The sequence below is a fragment of the Oryctolagus cuniculus genome, chromosome 10, assembly GCF_051225735.1.
Source record: "Oryctolagus cuniculus isolate XC-2025 breed Fujian yellow rabbit chromosome 10, ASM5122573v1, whole genome shotgun sequence".
Taxonomy (NCBI): domain Eukaryota; kingdom Metazoa; phylum Chordata; class Mammalia; order Lagomorpha; family Leporidae; genus Oryctolagus; species Oryctolagus cuniculus.
In genome coordinates this window covers 35,514,349-35,530,401 of record NC_142876.1, presented here as the reverse complement: position 1 = coordinate 35,530,401, position 16,053 = coordinate 35,514,349, and the positions used below count along the sequence as shown (strand labels likewise).

The 16,053-nt window shown below is 38.5% G+C and overlaps 1 protein-coding gene across 2 annotated transcripts in view; it reads left to right on the top strand.

Moving 5' to 3' along the window:
- The window catches only part of PIK3C3 (phosphatidylinositol 3-kinase catalytic subunit type 3), a 151,844-nt gene that overhangs the window by 53,165 nt on the left and 82,626 nt on the right, over positions 1–16,053 (top strand). For both annotated transcript variants that reach the window (XR_016214052.1, XM_008261249.5), the window contains exons 10-12: positions 3,348–3,533; positions 11,153–11,307; positions 13,536–13,626. Coding sequence is in view for 1 of the 2 variants with exons in the window: in XM_008261249.5 (XP_008259471.1) it covers positions 3,348–3,533; positions 11,153–11,307; positions 13,536–13,626 (432 nt within the window). In the remaining variant the exon portion in view is untranslated. The remainder of the gene's footprint in view (positions 1–3,347; positions 3,534–11,152; positions 11,308–13,535; positions 13,627–16,053) is intronic.

Genomic DNA, 16,053 nt, shown 5'->3' with positions numbered 1-16,053 from the left:
TCACTGACAATAGGAAGCCACTAAAGCAGGAAAATGTGTTTTAACAATTTTTTTTCAAGGAGGATGAACTAGGATATTAACATAAAACAGGATAATAAGTGCAGTTAGATTAACATTTGATACTAGACTCAGCATCAGAAAGAGTAACAAACAATAAAATAATTTACATTATTTGTCTACACAAGGTACTGTTCTAAACATTTTATATTAGCATTTAATCTTCACCATAAACCAATGAAATAGGACACTTAAAAATTAAACAATGTGCTTTAAGTTAATTATCTGATAGTTAATGGAACCAGGAATTGGGATTTCAACCCAAAAACTCTGGCTCTAAAGTCCGTACTCTCCAGTTAACCTAAGGAAGCTGCAGAGATAAAATTACATTTGAGTACCCTCCCCTTATGTAAAAAACATGTAAAAACATGTAAAACATGTAAACATGTAAAACATGTTTAGAAGCTTTGAGGCTAATTATCATCCATCATTATTATTCCTGTCTTCAAATTCTTACACAGTCCTTCTCATTCCTTCCCTTTTCCTGTTCTTCAGAGTATTATCTCCTTGTTTTCATTTGGAACATTTAGCTTTAAAAAGTTGTGAAATTCTATGTACAGCGCCTTGCATTCCTTGGCAGCAGTATACTCTATAGATCTTACTAATAAGTCTATAAATCTTAGAATCTATGGGGTAGATTGTTTCAGTTACTGAGTTGAGTACATTTACATGCTGTGAGATTTGCTTATAATAAGTACATACCCACACATTTCTATTAAGACTGCTGATGTACTGTGAAATAGAAAAGCTTTCACTGTAGTTATTTAAGAAGTATTGCTTTGTTTCCACATTCAACCTAGAAGTACATTTTAGAAGTGAAAAATAAATGCATGGAATAAGTTAGTAGAACAATCAGTGCTCTGTATGGAGACAGGGATCATTATACTAAATGGTGCGCAAGAGGTGCAGAGGAAATGGACAGTTATCCTTGGGGAATGAGGTTATAGAGATAAAGTGTGCCAACAACAGCATTTGGCAGTTGGAAGAGCATCATTTTAATAAGAAATGAAATTGAGCCAACTTCAAAGAAAGAACCAAGGCATTCTGGAAAAGTTGAGTTTTTGACAAGCTGACCTTAAAGGTGGTACCATGGTTTTGTTGAGGAGCACAAGGAAGCAGAATCCATACAGTTAGATTAATCTGGTTGAACCATAGAATGGCAATGATAACTTAATGAAATAGAGTTTGGATTGTGGTGAGAGGTCCCAATGAATGTTCTGAGAAAGAAGCCAAAATTTGTTGTTTTTCTAAAACCACGTTATATTAGTTGGCAGTCATCTTCAAGTACTGGAAAGACTTGATGAAATCTTGGGGGGTAGGTTTCCTCTCTTGTTTCCTGAGAGTGAAACTAACAAATGGGAAAAAGTTATTTAAAGAAAGACATTTTTGTCTTTTGATTCATAATCATTGAGTAAAACAATTTTTTTAACTATCTATAAATGTTGTAGTGGCTACCTTGAAAATTAGTTGCTAGAATTACTTAATAAATATTAATCTCTTGGCAAAGATGTTGTAGGGCTAATTTCTGCTTACAATGGGAGATTTAGGCTAAGATCAGTTTGAACTTGAGCTTCTAGGAGTTTGTGTGAAATAATTAGAAGAGAAACTGGAATTGAGGCTATCAGTTAGCAGCCTTTGTCAAATACACGTGAAATGAGAATAAAGCTGAGTGGAAGTATTGCTAGAAAAGTTGACAGAGTTTGGGGATGGATCTAGGCAATCAGTGTTGGCTGCGTAATGGCTTCAGGAAGAATGGACTTAATAGGGAAGCGGCATCTTCGTGTGAGAAGCAAGGGGCTGAGAATTGGAGGACCTGTATTCTAGATGTAGCTCCATCCACCATTTGGAAGTGATAAGGAAGCCACTTTGCCGAGGCTCTCTATGACTGAAGCATGACATAGTGCCTTTTTTCTTAAGTTAGTAAAATCAAGAATAAATTAAGGGGTGGACATGAAGGTGCATTTTTTTTTTTAATCTTACTACCAAAAATTATGTTTTGTTGTCCAAGTAGACATTTTCTTGAGAATTTGATTTGTTTACTAATAAGATTTTAATTTGACATAGCGGGAATTTAAAATTTCGAAATTATCTTTGTTTAAGAGATAATTCACAAATAAATTTAAAGAGGAAGAGAAAGTAGAAAATGTCTTAGGTTTTCCAGGGAAATATTTCCAGTAAGGAGACCTTGCAATGAGAGTTGCTTTTTATGGGAACTAAATATATACCTTTTTAAAAAAGAAACTTCATTATTTATGCAGCCACGATACATATTTCAAGGTAGTCAACTTACAGCTAGTATGCTGTTCATCTAAAAGATGATTCTGAAAAGACACTACAGGCAGGTAGTTGAATCACAGACTATTGGTGTTGGTTCTATGCGTAACCATTTTTATGCTTTATTTTTGAATTTTTATTTGATTGTCTTTTCAGAGATACATACTTATTCCAGTTTGAGTCCTCATGTGTAAGTATCTAGGAAAGTCAATGATCATAACCTGAGGAAATGAACAAGAATAAGGCTAGTTTTGGGGATTTCTGATCTTACTTGACTTCTGACTCTTTCCTTCAGTGACTGTGGTACTTTGAGACCTACTGTCGATGTTATAAAATGAAGTTTGTCTCCAAAGCATCCTTTTTCTTTTTTTTTTTTTTTTTAAGATTTATTTATTTATTTATTTGAAAGTCTGAGTGAGAGAGAGAGAGAAAGTCTTTCATCTGCTGGTTTACTCCCCAGATGATCACAATAGCCAGAACTGCACCGATCCAAAGCCCAGAGCCAGGAGCTTCTTCTGGGTCTCCCACGTGGGTGCTGGGGCCCCATGTCTTGGGCCATCGTCTACTGCTTTTCCAGGCCATTGCAGAGAGCTGAGAACTGGATCAGAAGAGGAGCTGCCAGAACTCGAACCGGCGCCCATATGGGATGCTGGCACTGCAGGCGGTGGCTTTACCCGCTACGCCACAGTGCTGGCCCCTCCAAGGCATCTTAAAAGTTCACAAGACATGCCTCAACTATGTCTTGAGGCTTGTAGTATTTTAAAATAACCAAAGGAAAATGAAGAAAAACCTAAATAAATTGAAGATTCATAGTGCTATGCAATTCATTTGACTTGAAGAGGTACTGCTTCTCTAGGATAATATGTATGACTTAATTTAGTGTTTACACAAGGAATCTATCATTGACCCCCATGACTTTGCATCTGGACCAAGTGGAACTCTGTTTAGTCACCCTTGACCTTTCCTTCCCTAGGCAATAGGTTATTACTAACTTTAAGATGTTCTTTGGATTTTAGGCATTGACAAAATTCTTGAAATGTGTTAATTGGGATCTACCTCAAGAGGCCAAGCAGGCCTTGGAACTTCTGGGGAAGTGGAAGCCAATGGATGTAGAAGATTCTCTGGAGCTGTTATCCTCTCATTACACCAATCCAACAGTGAGGCGTTACGCTGTGGCCCGATTGCGACAGGCTGATGATGAGGTACGTTACTATTTCTTATTCCAGTTTGACCAGCTACATTTTAAACTAGAGCCTAATTAGGGAGAAAGGAGGAAAGAGAGAGAGAGAGAGAAATGTTTGGAAGGAAAGAGAATATACTAAGTGTGTTTTCAGAAGTAAAATTAAAATATTCCTCTAAGGACTCCTCTGTGAAATGAAAATTTACTTCCTGATGTGTTACGTGATAGGACAATCGCTCCCAGGACATTTACCTGGCAGCAGAGCTTGTATTGCTCTGTCTGGAAAAAGGAATTCTAATGAAAAATGGTTTAATGCAGCTCCAGTTGGGGAATAATTCAGATCTTCTCCATCAGTCAGTATACAGCTAGCCACATTTAATTGTAGCCTTGGAAAGCCTTTGGGGCCTCTAAAGCACAGAGATGCATGGTCATCTTACTCTCCTTCAAACTCCTCCTTTGAACTTTGAGCTACTGACAGTGTATATGTAGATTTTGTGATGTTGGTTTTGAATCCTCTGGACTGGAAACTTCATGCTGGCTAATTATATCCATGTCAGGCCATCAGGGAAGGAGGAACACTCTCTGGACACAAAGCATTGTTGGATTTTGGGTTTTAGTAATTGCTAATGAGGTAGGCTAACCCAGCAATTTTTCTTTACTTAATATTTATAGAGTGAATGTGTTCTCAATATACTAGCTACTGTGGGACATGGAATACATTTTCTCAAGCCTTGAAATATACACTGATCCTCAGAACATTATCAAAGACTGCTTTTCAAAATAAAAATACCAAAACAGTGAGATTTTGAATTAGTAGTGGCATTTGCATCTCAAGAAGCAAATGAAGCATTTATTAAAATAAATGCTTACATATGTTTTTTTAGTTACAATAAAAATCAAACAATAAATAGTGTAGAACCCTCACATATACTTTACCTATATTTAGCATTTGTCAACTCAGAGCCAATCTTGTTTGATATATAATGGGATACACTCTTTTCAACTCATGCCCCATTCTCCACCAGATCTTGAGACACCCTTTTGATTTTTGATGTACTGGTTGTAAATCAGGGGTTCTCATGGCCTCAACTTTAGATTGCATAATTTGCTAGAATGACTCACAGAACTCTGTGAAATGTTCCTTACTATCTGCTATTTATTACAGAAGATATTTAAATAGTACAGTAATACAGCCAGATGAAGCAATATATATGGTGAGGTCCTGAGCACAGGAGTATCTCTTCTCATGGAGTCTTGGGTATACCATCCTCTTGGTATGTAAATATATTCTTGTTCACCAACCCAGGAGCTTTTTGAATCTTGTTCTGTTCTTAACTTTATGGACATTTATTGACCCAGGTTCTTGGCTGCTAGATTCTCAGTTGGTATTCTCATAAGACACATTAACAAGAGAAAAACATTGAAATTAATACAAGTTTTATGAGACATAGCAGCTTTCATATGAAAGGGAAGACTTGAAGAAATGATTGAATCTCGCGTCTTTTTGCTTTTTGTTTGTTGAATTCATTCTTTTTTTTTTTTTTTTTTTAAACAACTGTTTATTTCTATGAAAGGCAGAGTTGAGAGAGAGAGAGAGAGAGAGAGAGATCTTCTACCTGCTGGTTCACTCCCAAAACTACCACAACAGTTAGTGCTGCGTCAGGCTGAAGCCAGGAGCCAGGAGTTTCTTCCGGGTCTCCTACATGGATGCAGGGGCCCAAAGATTTGGGCCATCTTCTGCTGTTTTCCTAGACACATTAGCAAGAAACTGGATGGGAAATAGAGCAGCCAGAACTTGAATGGGTGCCCATATGGCATGCCAGCATTGCAGGTGGCAGCTTAACTTGTTGTACCACAACACCAGTCCCTGTTGAATTCTTTATATATTGATGCATTAAGTCTTTGGATATAATGTAAATTGAAAGTATATTATCTTAAATATAAAAAGAATTTTTAAAAAATGGTTGAATAGGAGTACTTTTATCTTAGATTTGATAAAAAGTAGAAAATAATGGAAGATGTGATAAGACAAAGGCATATGAGCTGAGAGTAATAAGGGTATTACAGGCATTTGGGGAGTGAACCAACAGATGGGTGATCTCTGAATGTCTGTCTGTGTCTGCCCTTCATCTATTTCATCTGTTTATTGCTCTCCTTTTCTCTTTTTTTTTTTTAAAGATTTTTTATTTATTTATTTATTTGAGAGGTGGACTTACAGTGAGAGGGAGAGACAGAGAGAAAGGTCTTCGTCTGCTGGTTCTTTCCCCAGATGACCACAATGGCCGCAGCTGCGCTGATCCGAAGCCAGGAGCTTCTTCTGGGTCTCCCACATGGGTACAAGGGCCCAAGGACTTGGGCCATCTACTGCTTTCCCAAGCCATAAAAGAGAGCAGGTTCAGAAGAGGAACAGCCGGGTCTCGAACCGGTACCCATATCAGATGCCAGCGCTGTAGGCGGAGGATTAACCTACGGTGCACAGCACCGGCCCCTCTCTCCTTTTCTTTATATCACTCTTTCTTTTTTTGTTTTTTAATTTTTTATTTATTTGACAGATAGAGTTAGTGAGAGAGAGACAGAGAGAAAGGTCTTGCTTTCGTTGGTTCACCCCCCACATAGCCACTACGGCCGGAACTATGCCTATCCAAAGCCAGGAGCCAGGTGCTTCCTCCTGGTCTCCCATGTGGGTGCAGGCTCCCAATCACCTGGGCCATCCTCCACTGCCTTCCTGGGCCACAGCAGAGAGCTGGACTGGAAGAGGAGCAGCCAGGACTAGAACCCGGCGCCCATATGGGATGCCGGCACTGCTGGCAGAGGATTAACCAAGTGAGGCACAGCGCCGGGCCCTATATCCCTCTCTCAAGTATGATTTTTTTTTAAAGGATGACTGTTTTTGCTATATTTTTTTCTAGTTACTTTATTGATGTCTCTTGCTAATTCTAAGAGATGTTAGGTATATTATATTTTCTATGTATGACATTATGCCATCTTTTAAAACAGTATATCTTGTTTTTCAAATCTATATAGAAATGTTCTAGAATTTGAAAAACTGCTAAAAAAGTTTTGGATTTCAGAGTATTTTTGATTTTAAGATTAGATACACTAAACCTGTAGTGCTGATGCAAATATTCTGAAATCTGAGAAATTCTAGTATCTAAAACACTTTTGGTTTCAAGCATTTTGAATAAGAGATACTCAACTATATTTTTCTTTCAATTTATTGCCACGAAACTGTGTAAATAATAGTAAACAATAGCTGCCTATCTTTGGCTTGTTGTTCATTATTGTAGAGATACTTTTAGTATTTCATCCTTAAATGTATGTTTTTTGGGGTGGCTGTTGTAACACAACAGGTTAACCCACTGGTTTGGATGCCCACATTCCATATCAGAGTGTCTGGTTCAAGTCTGACTACTCTGTTTCTGGTTTGTCTTCTTGCTAATGCACCTGGGAAGGCAATCGATGATGGCTTAAGTGTTTTTTTTTTTTTTTTTATTGATAGGTAGAGTTATAGACAGTGAAAGAGACAGAGAGAAAGGTCTTCCTTCCATTGGTTCACCCCCCAAATGGCTGCCACTGCCGATGCTGTGCTGATCCGAACCCAGGAGCCAGGTGCTTTTTCCTGGTCTCCCCTTCGGGTGCAGGGGCACAAGCACTAGGGCCATCCTCCACTGCTTTCCCAGGCCACACCGGAGAGCTGGTTTGGAAGAGGAGCAGCCAGGACAAGAACCCGGCACCCATATGGGATGTCGGCACAGCAGGCAGAGGATTAACCAAGTTAGCCACAGCCCCTTAAGTGCTTTTGTCCCTTAAGTGCTTTTTTATGCATTTGGGTGAACCAGATTGAATTCTGGGCTCCTGGACCAGCTCTGAATGTTGCAGGCATTGGGGGAAGTGAGAAAGTAGATGAAAGATCTTTCTCTCTCTGTCACTCTTTGAAATAAATAAATAAGTCTTTTTAAAAACCCTATGTTTCTTACTGGTTTCAAATGGTCTGTCTTTCTGCTTAGAAAGTTTCTGTGTATGTGTGTGTTGGGGCCAGCATAGTGGCGCAGCAGGTAATGTTACTGCCTGCAGTGCTGGCATCCCATATGAGCACTGGTTCAAGTCTTGGCTAAAAATGGCTTCAGCCTGGCTCAGCCCTGCCTATTGTGGCCATTTGTGGAGTGAACCACAGATGGAAGAGCTCTCTTTCTGTCTTTTCCTCCTCTTCTGTCTTTTCCCCTTCTCTCTCTAATTCTGCCTTTCAAATAAATAAGTAAATGTTTAAAAAAAAAAAAAAAAAAAAAAAAGAGGGGCCCGGTGTCGTGGTTCACTTAGTTAATCCTCTTCCTGCAGTGCAGGCATCCCATGTGGGCGCCGGGTTCTAGTCCTGGCTGCTCCTCTTCCAGTCCAGCTCTGCCTTGGCCTGGGAAGGCAGTGAAGGATGGCCAAGTGCCTGGGCTCCTGAACCCGCAGAGGAGACCAGGAGGAAGCACCTGGCTGCTGGCGCTGGCTCTAGTGGCCATTTTAGGGGGTGAACCAACAGAAGGAAGACCTTTCTGTTTCTCTCACTGTCTAACTCTACCTGTCAAATAAAAAAAAATGTTAAGAAAAAAAAAAAGGAATGGGTTATGTATGTTATTACACGCTTTTTTTTGTTCTTAATTCAATTGTTCTTAATTAATGTAATTATAAGTATGCTGGTAAATTTCTTCATGATGTACACTGTGGAATCTTTTAATTCCTGTATGAACTTGATTTGCTAATATTCTATTTATCCATTTTTTTAAAAGGCATATTTCTTTGTTGTGTGGCTCAAAAGGAGAGATATTCCACATTAGAATTTAATGAGGAAGTGACATTCAAGATAGACATTGAATGAAATGTAGAATTTTCACAAAAGGAGTTTATATTCTAAGCTGAGAAAGCCAGGAGATTGAAAAATACAGAAAGAATAGAAAATATTTCACTTCAATGGGAGTGTAGGATGTACTGTGCAAGCAAAATTAGAATCCATGTCTCTAACTGAAAATGAGTATAAGAAGTGTTTCTCTTAATTCAATAAAAAATGGGAAGTCAGCGACTGATTTTTGACATGGCCCTTTGCATTTGCACTCTGAAGCATTAGAATTAACTTGTTCTTCAGAAAAATGATGATCACTATCTAGAAACAATTCCATAGCTCTGGGGAAATTTTTACTGAGTTGCCTGAGATTGAAACTTGATTTTTCTCTCTCTTTTTGGGAGGGTTTGGGATTTATTTTACTCAGATGCTTGTGTCTTTCATGCTTGGAGGAGTTTTATGTTTTTCAAGATGTGAATATATAATGAGAATACTGACTTTGTACTTACTGTTGAGGTTAATTCATTTTCATGTAAATGCAGAACAGTAAAGTTTAAATATAAAATGCCAAATGACCTACATATCAGATGGTGATAAATGACTTAAAAAGAAGAATTTTTTTTTCTGAATTTTGCCTTCCTGGGGATTTTTTAATAATATTGCAGCTTTTTTATTGCATGTGACTAAATGTTTTCTGTAATTGGGAAAACATACTGGAGATAGATTTAGCAGCATTGCTGAGGAATGTCAGCAGTGAAACTGAATTTTGTGTACCTATAAAGAAGGAGAGTACTTGTCATCAGACATATTGAATCAGTTATTTATTGCTCCTGCTAAAATGTGTTTTTTAGAAACAGAACACTGTGTAATGGTGCTTTGGTATGAAGTCACTTGATATCCTGGTCATTGTCATTGACTTATTTTATTGGGAATATTCTAAGTAGTCTTTGATTTGATTTGTAGTTATGATGAAATGTGTATTACCCTTTGTCAGTGCTTGCCTAATGATTTAAATTTTTGTTACTTTGATATAAGACATGATTTATAAAAAAGAGTGCACAAAATCCATGCATAGAGGGGTCTTTGAAAAATATATAGAAAATGTGTTTTCTGAAAAAATTGTGCATAAATTTAAAAATCTGTAGCACCAAAACAAACTTACCTTTTAACTCTGTTTTCTAATAACCTTTTGAAGTATTCTAATATTTAGTAAGGAAAAATTGGTAATTGGTAAATAGACTGTGTCACTACGTTCCATAAAATAATGGAAATAATAAAAAGTAATTAAGCAAGTAATTACAGGTGCTATAGATGTTAGAAAGGATGGGCCATGAAATATTTATAGGAGATTTAATCTTGTTTATGGGGTTAGAGAGGAGACAAGTTGAATTGGTAGTTTCAGAATTATCTAATTATAAATTTTTAAGAGATAGTAAGTGGCAATTGGAAAATAGAAGACAATTTTTAAAATATTTAAGTATTGAGAGCTTCTTCAGTTTTTAATTGTTTTAAAATTTATTTTTAGGGCCGGTGCCGCGGCTCACTAGGCTAATCCTCTGCCTGCAGTGCCGCCACACTGGCATCTAGTCCCGGTCAGGGCGCCAGATTCTGTCCCGGTTGCCCCTCTTCCAGGCCAGCTCTCTGCTGTGGCCCAGGAGTGCAGTGGAGGATGGCTCCTGGCTTCAGATCAGCACGGTGCGCCGCCGGAGCGGCCATTGGGGGGTGAACCAATGGAAAAGGAAGACCTTTCTCTCTGTCTTTCTCTCTCACTGTCCACTCTGCCTGTCAAAAAAATTATTTTTAGAAATTTTTATTAATTTATTTGAAATGCAAGAGACAGAAACAGACAGACATCTCATCTGCAGTTTCACTCCCCAAATCGCCACAAAAGCTGGTACTTGAAGCGGCCCCCATATGGTATGCTGGTCCCAATCCAAATTCTTTAAAACCTGAGCTCTCAAGGGGCCAGCATTGGGGTGTAGCAGGTAAAGCCGCTGCCTGCAGCACCCATATGAGATGCTGGCACTGCTCCACTTCCTATCCAGCTCTCTGCTGTGGCCTGGAAAAGCAATAGAAGATGGCTTAAGCGCTTAGGCACCTGCACCTGTGTGGGAGACCTGGAAGAGGCTCCTGGCTTTGGATGGTCCAACTCCGGCTGTTGCAGCCATTTGGGTAGTGAACCAGTGGATGGAAGACTTTCTCTCTCTGCCTCTGCCTCTCTGTAACTCTGCCTTTCAAATAAATAGATAAACCTTTAAAATAAAAACTGAGCTTTCAGAAAAAAAGACTAAGGCTTTTTCAAGATCCTAATTATATAAGTTCAGAAGATAAAAATTCTCTGAAAACATGAAAAATTGGAATTTCTTATGTTTTCAGCATAGAATGTGGTTTTCTGATGTATTACTGAAAAGTTATCCTTTAATTTCTTAGTTTTATTTGAACCATCTCACCTACTACATGAACACACACATATACACACATACACCCATTCCAACCCCACCCCCCCTACTTTTTGGGTACTGCTACTTCAGACAATCACTCAGTAGGTGTATACTCTGTCCATGTGCTAATCTGCAAGTTTCTTATATTAACTGATTCAATCATCATGATCCTCTCAAAGATTTATATCACAAAGTTCATTTTATAGATGAGGAAGCCATGAGGCACCATAAAGGTAAATCACTGAGTAATATGCCAAAGGAACACAGCTGAAGGATAGTAAAGAAAGCTAAAATATTGGCTTGATAGTTAGGAACAAGTTATGCCTATAATCATATTTCGTTTGCTTCTCTAATATTAGCTGATTTTTTGTTTTCCAGGATTTATTGATGTACTTGTTACAACTGGTCCAGGCTCTCAAGTACGAAAATTTTGATGACATAAAGAATGGGTTGGAACCTACAAAGAAGGATAATCAAGGCTCAGTGTCAGAGAGTGTGTCAAATTCAGGAATAAATTCTACAGATATCGATAGGTATGGATAAAGAGAAAATCTAAATATGTTCATGGAGGACTTTTTAAAAAAAATTAATAAATTTTCCCCCTTTCCAGTTGCCTTTTCCATTCTTTTTTCCTCAGATATACCAAATTGTAGAATGACTACTTTTGAAATTTTACCAATGAATGTGGCAAGAACTGTCACAGAGCACGATTGCTTTATTAGAGCACATAGTTTTGCATGCTATTCAGTTAGAATCCCTGAGTGAAGATCAACTCTTACACAAAATAGCTGTACATACTTGTCTGTTTCATATTCTCTATGCGTTCCCAGTTTTTCTTCTTAAAAATGGCAATAGCAGTACCAACTAATCTTTTAGGTTGTTTGGAGAATAAATGAATTAATATTTCCAAAGCATTTAGAAAATTGTCTTAACACATAGTGGTCAGTGTTAGCTACAGTTATAAGAAAGACAGACTAGACAGACTATATTACAGGGATCATCAAATAGTTGAATAAAACCCTTGTTTTGTTTTAGCTGTGTCACCTCTTTAGCAATTATACTTTGAAAATGTAGCACAATATTTGAATTAAAGGTCAGCTATTGAGAACAATTGAGAAGTTGCAACATTGTTCCAAGTGTCCACATACATTATCTCAAAGTTACAGACCTGTTGGACAGTGTCTATCCCTAGGAATGTAGTACTATACGGAAAGTTAACTATATTGCCCCAAGTCTTAGATTTTGCAAAGCATAGGGTAGACTCCAGGGCCCATTTTCTTTCTACATTGTCATTTTGCTTTCCATAAAATTGTAAAATTGAAATAAATAGGAGCTTTTGGGTGAAAAATACAAGGCTTAGTGATTGCAAATGGTTTTCTGAAGCTCTTAAAGTTGTTAGTGATAATACTAGATCTAGAATACAGATTTCACACATCATTTCAATCAGTTAGTACATGAGCTGAAGATTGGATTCCTGAATTTTTCCTTATGATTATGCTAATGCTATGCTTTTTCATCTGCATTTTCTTTTGAGAAGAACTGACAAACAGGAAATCTGTTTTATGAGTGGAGACCCTTATGTTTTCTCATGGTGTGTATTGGAGGCCTTTAATTTAAAATCATATGTAATAATCTTCTTTTTACTTAAGACACATAAACTGTTTTATTAATAAAAATATTCCAGTTTTATGTTATGGTAAAGCAGTAAGCCAGTAATTATATTTCCAAGTTATGGTCTGCTGATCACTTGTTCTGGATGATTTTTAGTTTTCATTTTCTTTTTTTTTTATTTGACAGATAGAGTTAGACATTGAGAGAGACAGAGAGAAAGGTCTTCCCTCCATTGGATCACCCCCCAAACAGCCGCCATGGCTGGAACTACACTGATCCAAAGCCAGGAGTCAGGTGCTTCCTCCTGGTCTCCCATTCAGGTGCAGGGGCCCAAGCACTTGGGCCATCCTCCACTGCCTTCCCAGGCCACAACAGAGAGCTGGACTGGAAGAGGAGCAACTGGGACTAGACCCCGGTGCCCATATGGGATGCCAGCGCCGCAGGTGGAGAATTAACCAAGTGAGCCACAGTGCTGGCCCCTCATTTTAATTTTTTAAATAATGTTTGAGAGGCAGAGAAGGAGCCCCTATCTGCTATTACCCAGATGGCTATAATGGTCAGGCTTGGTAGATTCTAGGTCAAGGCTGAATCAAGGAACAAGGAATTTAATCAAGATCTTCTGCCTAGGTAGCAGGAACCCAATTATTTGGGTCATCATTGATGCCTCACATTGTCTGTATAGTAGGAAGATGTAGTCTGGAGCCAGAGCTGGGCCTTGAACCCAAGCAATTGGTTATGGGATGTGGATGTCTTACCCTCCAGACCAGATGCCTCCCTCCCACCTGGTGATTTTTTAAAAAGATGAAAAAGGGAACATTATCTTACGACCAGATGTTTTGAAAATGCCGGTTTAGTGTTAAATGTGTTTTTTTTTTTTGTTTTTGTTTTCAAATCATATTACTGATGAAATCCTGCACTAACATGCAGACTTGCACATAAATCTCTAAGAGGTTGTTGCCCATAATCTTTGATCGTGTCTGGTCTTTTACCAGAACAGCATGTGACTCACGTGTTAGGCAGAACACACTTTAAGAAGTTGATGCATTGACCAGACACAATTAAGGTTAACTTGCTAAAAAATAAAAAAGTATGTCTTTTCTCATTGACAGAGTATTTTTACCACTTATGATCTTTCCTGTTACCTTTTCAGCTCCCAAATTATAACCAGCTCTATTCCTTCTGTGTCCTCCCCTCCTGCTGCATCTAAAACGAAAGAAGTCTCAGATGGTGAAAATCTGGAGGTAAGTGCAATGCTTTACAGGCTTCCTATAGGAGAGATGCCAACAGATAAGCATTTTTTGTTAGTTTTTAAAACCTTGACTTTGATTAATAAACTAAACATTACAACTTTATTAAATAACTTGTTTTATGATGCATGTGTACGACTTTTTCCTCTCAGTTTGAAGTCCCAGAGTATCCTTAATTCAAGTCATTTTATTGGTGCTTTGGGCATATAAATGGTTTCATACACACTGAAATAACTAAACTTACATATTTTATTGGAGAAACTCAGAATATTTATTTATTTATTTTTTGTTTTGTGTATTACAGAACAGATTTTTTTTTTTTTTTTTTTTGACAGGCAGAGTTAGACAGTGAGTGAGAGAGAGACAGAGAGAAAGGTATTCCTTCCGTTGGGTCACCCCCCAAATGACCACTACGGCTGGCGCGCTGTGCTGATCTGAAGCCAGGAGCCAGGAAATTCCTCCTGGTCTCCTCATGTGGACGCAGGGCCCAAGGACTTGGGCCATCCTCCACTGCCTTCCCGGGCCACAGCAGAGAGTTGGACTGGAAGAGGAGCAACTGGGACAGAATCTTGCGCCCCAACCGGGACTAGAACCCAGGGTGCTGGCGCCGCAGGCGGAGGATTAGCCTAGTGAGCTGCAGCACCGGCCAGAATATTTATTGATAACATATTTACTAATGTTACTGCAATTACCAGTCTTTGTGATTACATTGTAGAAATGTATGCCGTTGATACTAGAGTTAATACAGCTGTTTTTAACTCATACAGATAAGTAGACTCATTTTTTTCCTTTTTTTTTTAACTTTTATTTAATGAATATAAATTTCCAAAGTACAGCTTATAGATTACAATGGCTTCCCCCCCATAACATCCCTCCCACCCGCAACCCTCCTCTTTCCCATTCCCTCTCCCATTCACATCAAGATTCATTTTCGATTCTCTTTATATACAGAAGATCAGTTTAGCATACATTAAGTAAAGATTTCAACAGTTTGCTCCCACACAGAAACATAAAGTGAAAAATACTGTTTGAGTACTAGTTATAGCATTAAATCTCAATGTACAGCACACTAAGGACAAAGATCCTACATGAGGAGTAAGTGCACAGTGACTCCTGTTGTTGACTTAACAAATTGACACTCTTGTTTATGGCATCAGTAATCACCCTAGGCTCTTGTCAGGAGCTGCCAAGGCTATGGAAGCCCCCTGAGTTCACTGACTCTGATCATATTTAGACAAGATCATGGTCAAAGTGGAGGTTCTCTCCTCCCTTCAGAGAAAGGTACCTCCTTCTTTGATGGCCCATTCTTTCCACTGGGATCTTTGTTATTTTGATTGGAATTGCATTGAATATAAATTGCTTTGGGTAGTATGTACATTTAATAATAATTCTAATCCATGGGCATCAAATATTTTTCCATTTTTTATGTCTTCTATTTCTTTTCTCAATGTTTTGTAATTTTCATTGTAGAGATCTTTCACATTCTTTGTTAAATTTACCCAAAATATTTAAATTTTTTTGTAGCTACTGTGAAAGCGATTCATTTTACAGATTCTTTCTCAGTCATTGCATTGTTTGTGTATTGTGTGTTGGTTTTTTTCTTTTCTTTTTTTTTTTCTTTGACAGGCAGAGTGGACAGTGAGAGACAGACAGAGAAAGGTCTTCCTTTTCCGTTGGTTCACTCCCCAGTGGCCGCTGCGGCTGGCGTACCGCGGTGATCTGAAGCCAGGAGCCAGGTGCCTCTCCTGGTCTCCTATGTGGGTGCAGGTCCCAAGCATTTGGGCCATCCATCCACTGCACTCACGGGCCACAGCAGAGAGCTAGACTGGAAGAGGGGCAACCGGGACAGAATCCGGCGCCCCGATGGGGACTAGATGCCAGTGTGGCAGCGCCACAGGTGGAGGATTAGCCTATTGAGCCGCAGCGCCAGCCCCAATTATCTCTTTATGCAGTCTTTTGGTTCCCCCATGTATAGGATCATATCATCTGCGTACAGGGATAATTTGACTTCCTCCTTTCAATTTATACCCCTTTGATATATTTTTCTTTTTTAATGGCTCTTGCTAAAACTTCCAGAATTGTATTTAATACTAATGGTTAGGGTAGGCATCCTTTTCTGGTTCTGGGTCTTAATGGAATTACTTTTCCCCAGTCAGTAAGATGCCAGTTTTGGAATTGTCATATATTGCCCTGATTGTGTTGAAGTATGTTCCTTCTATGTGCACTTTGCTTTTATCATGAAAAAAAGTGATATCAGAATTTGACCCCTTAAATTTATTTCGGAATGTGGCCTCTTAAAGTTCCCCAGAAATCCCATCTGGTGTGCCACATGTGTTATCAGAATTTGGGGTGCCATATGGTATCACCATATGCTTATTAATAAATCTCCAATATTAATAAGCCCTTGTGGGTTCTTGCCTA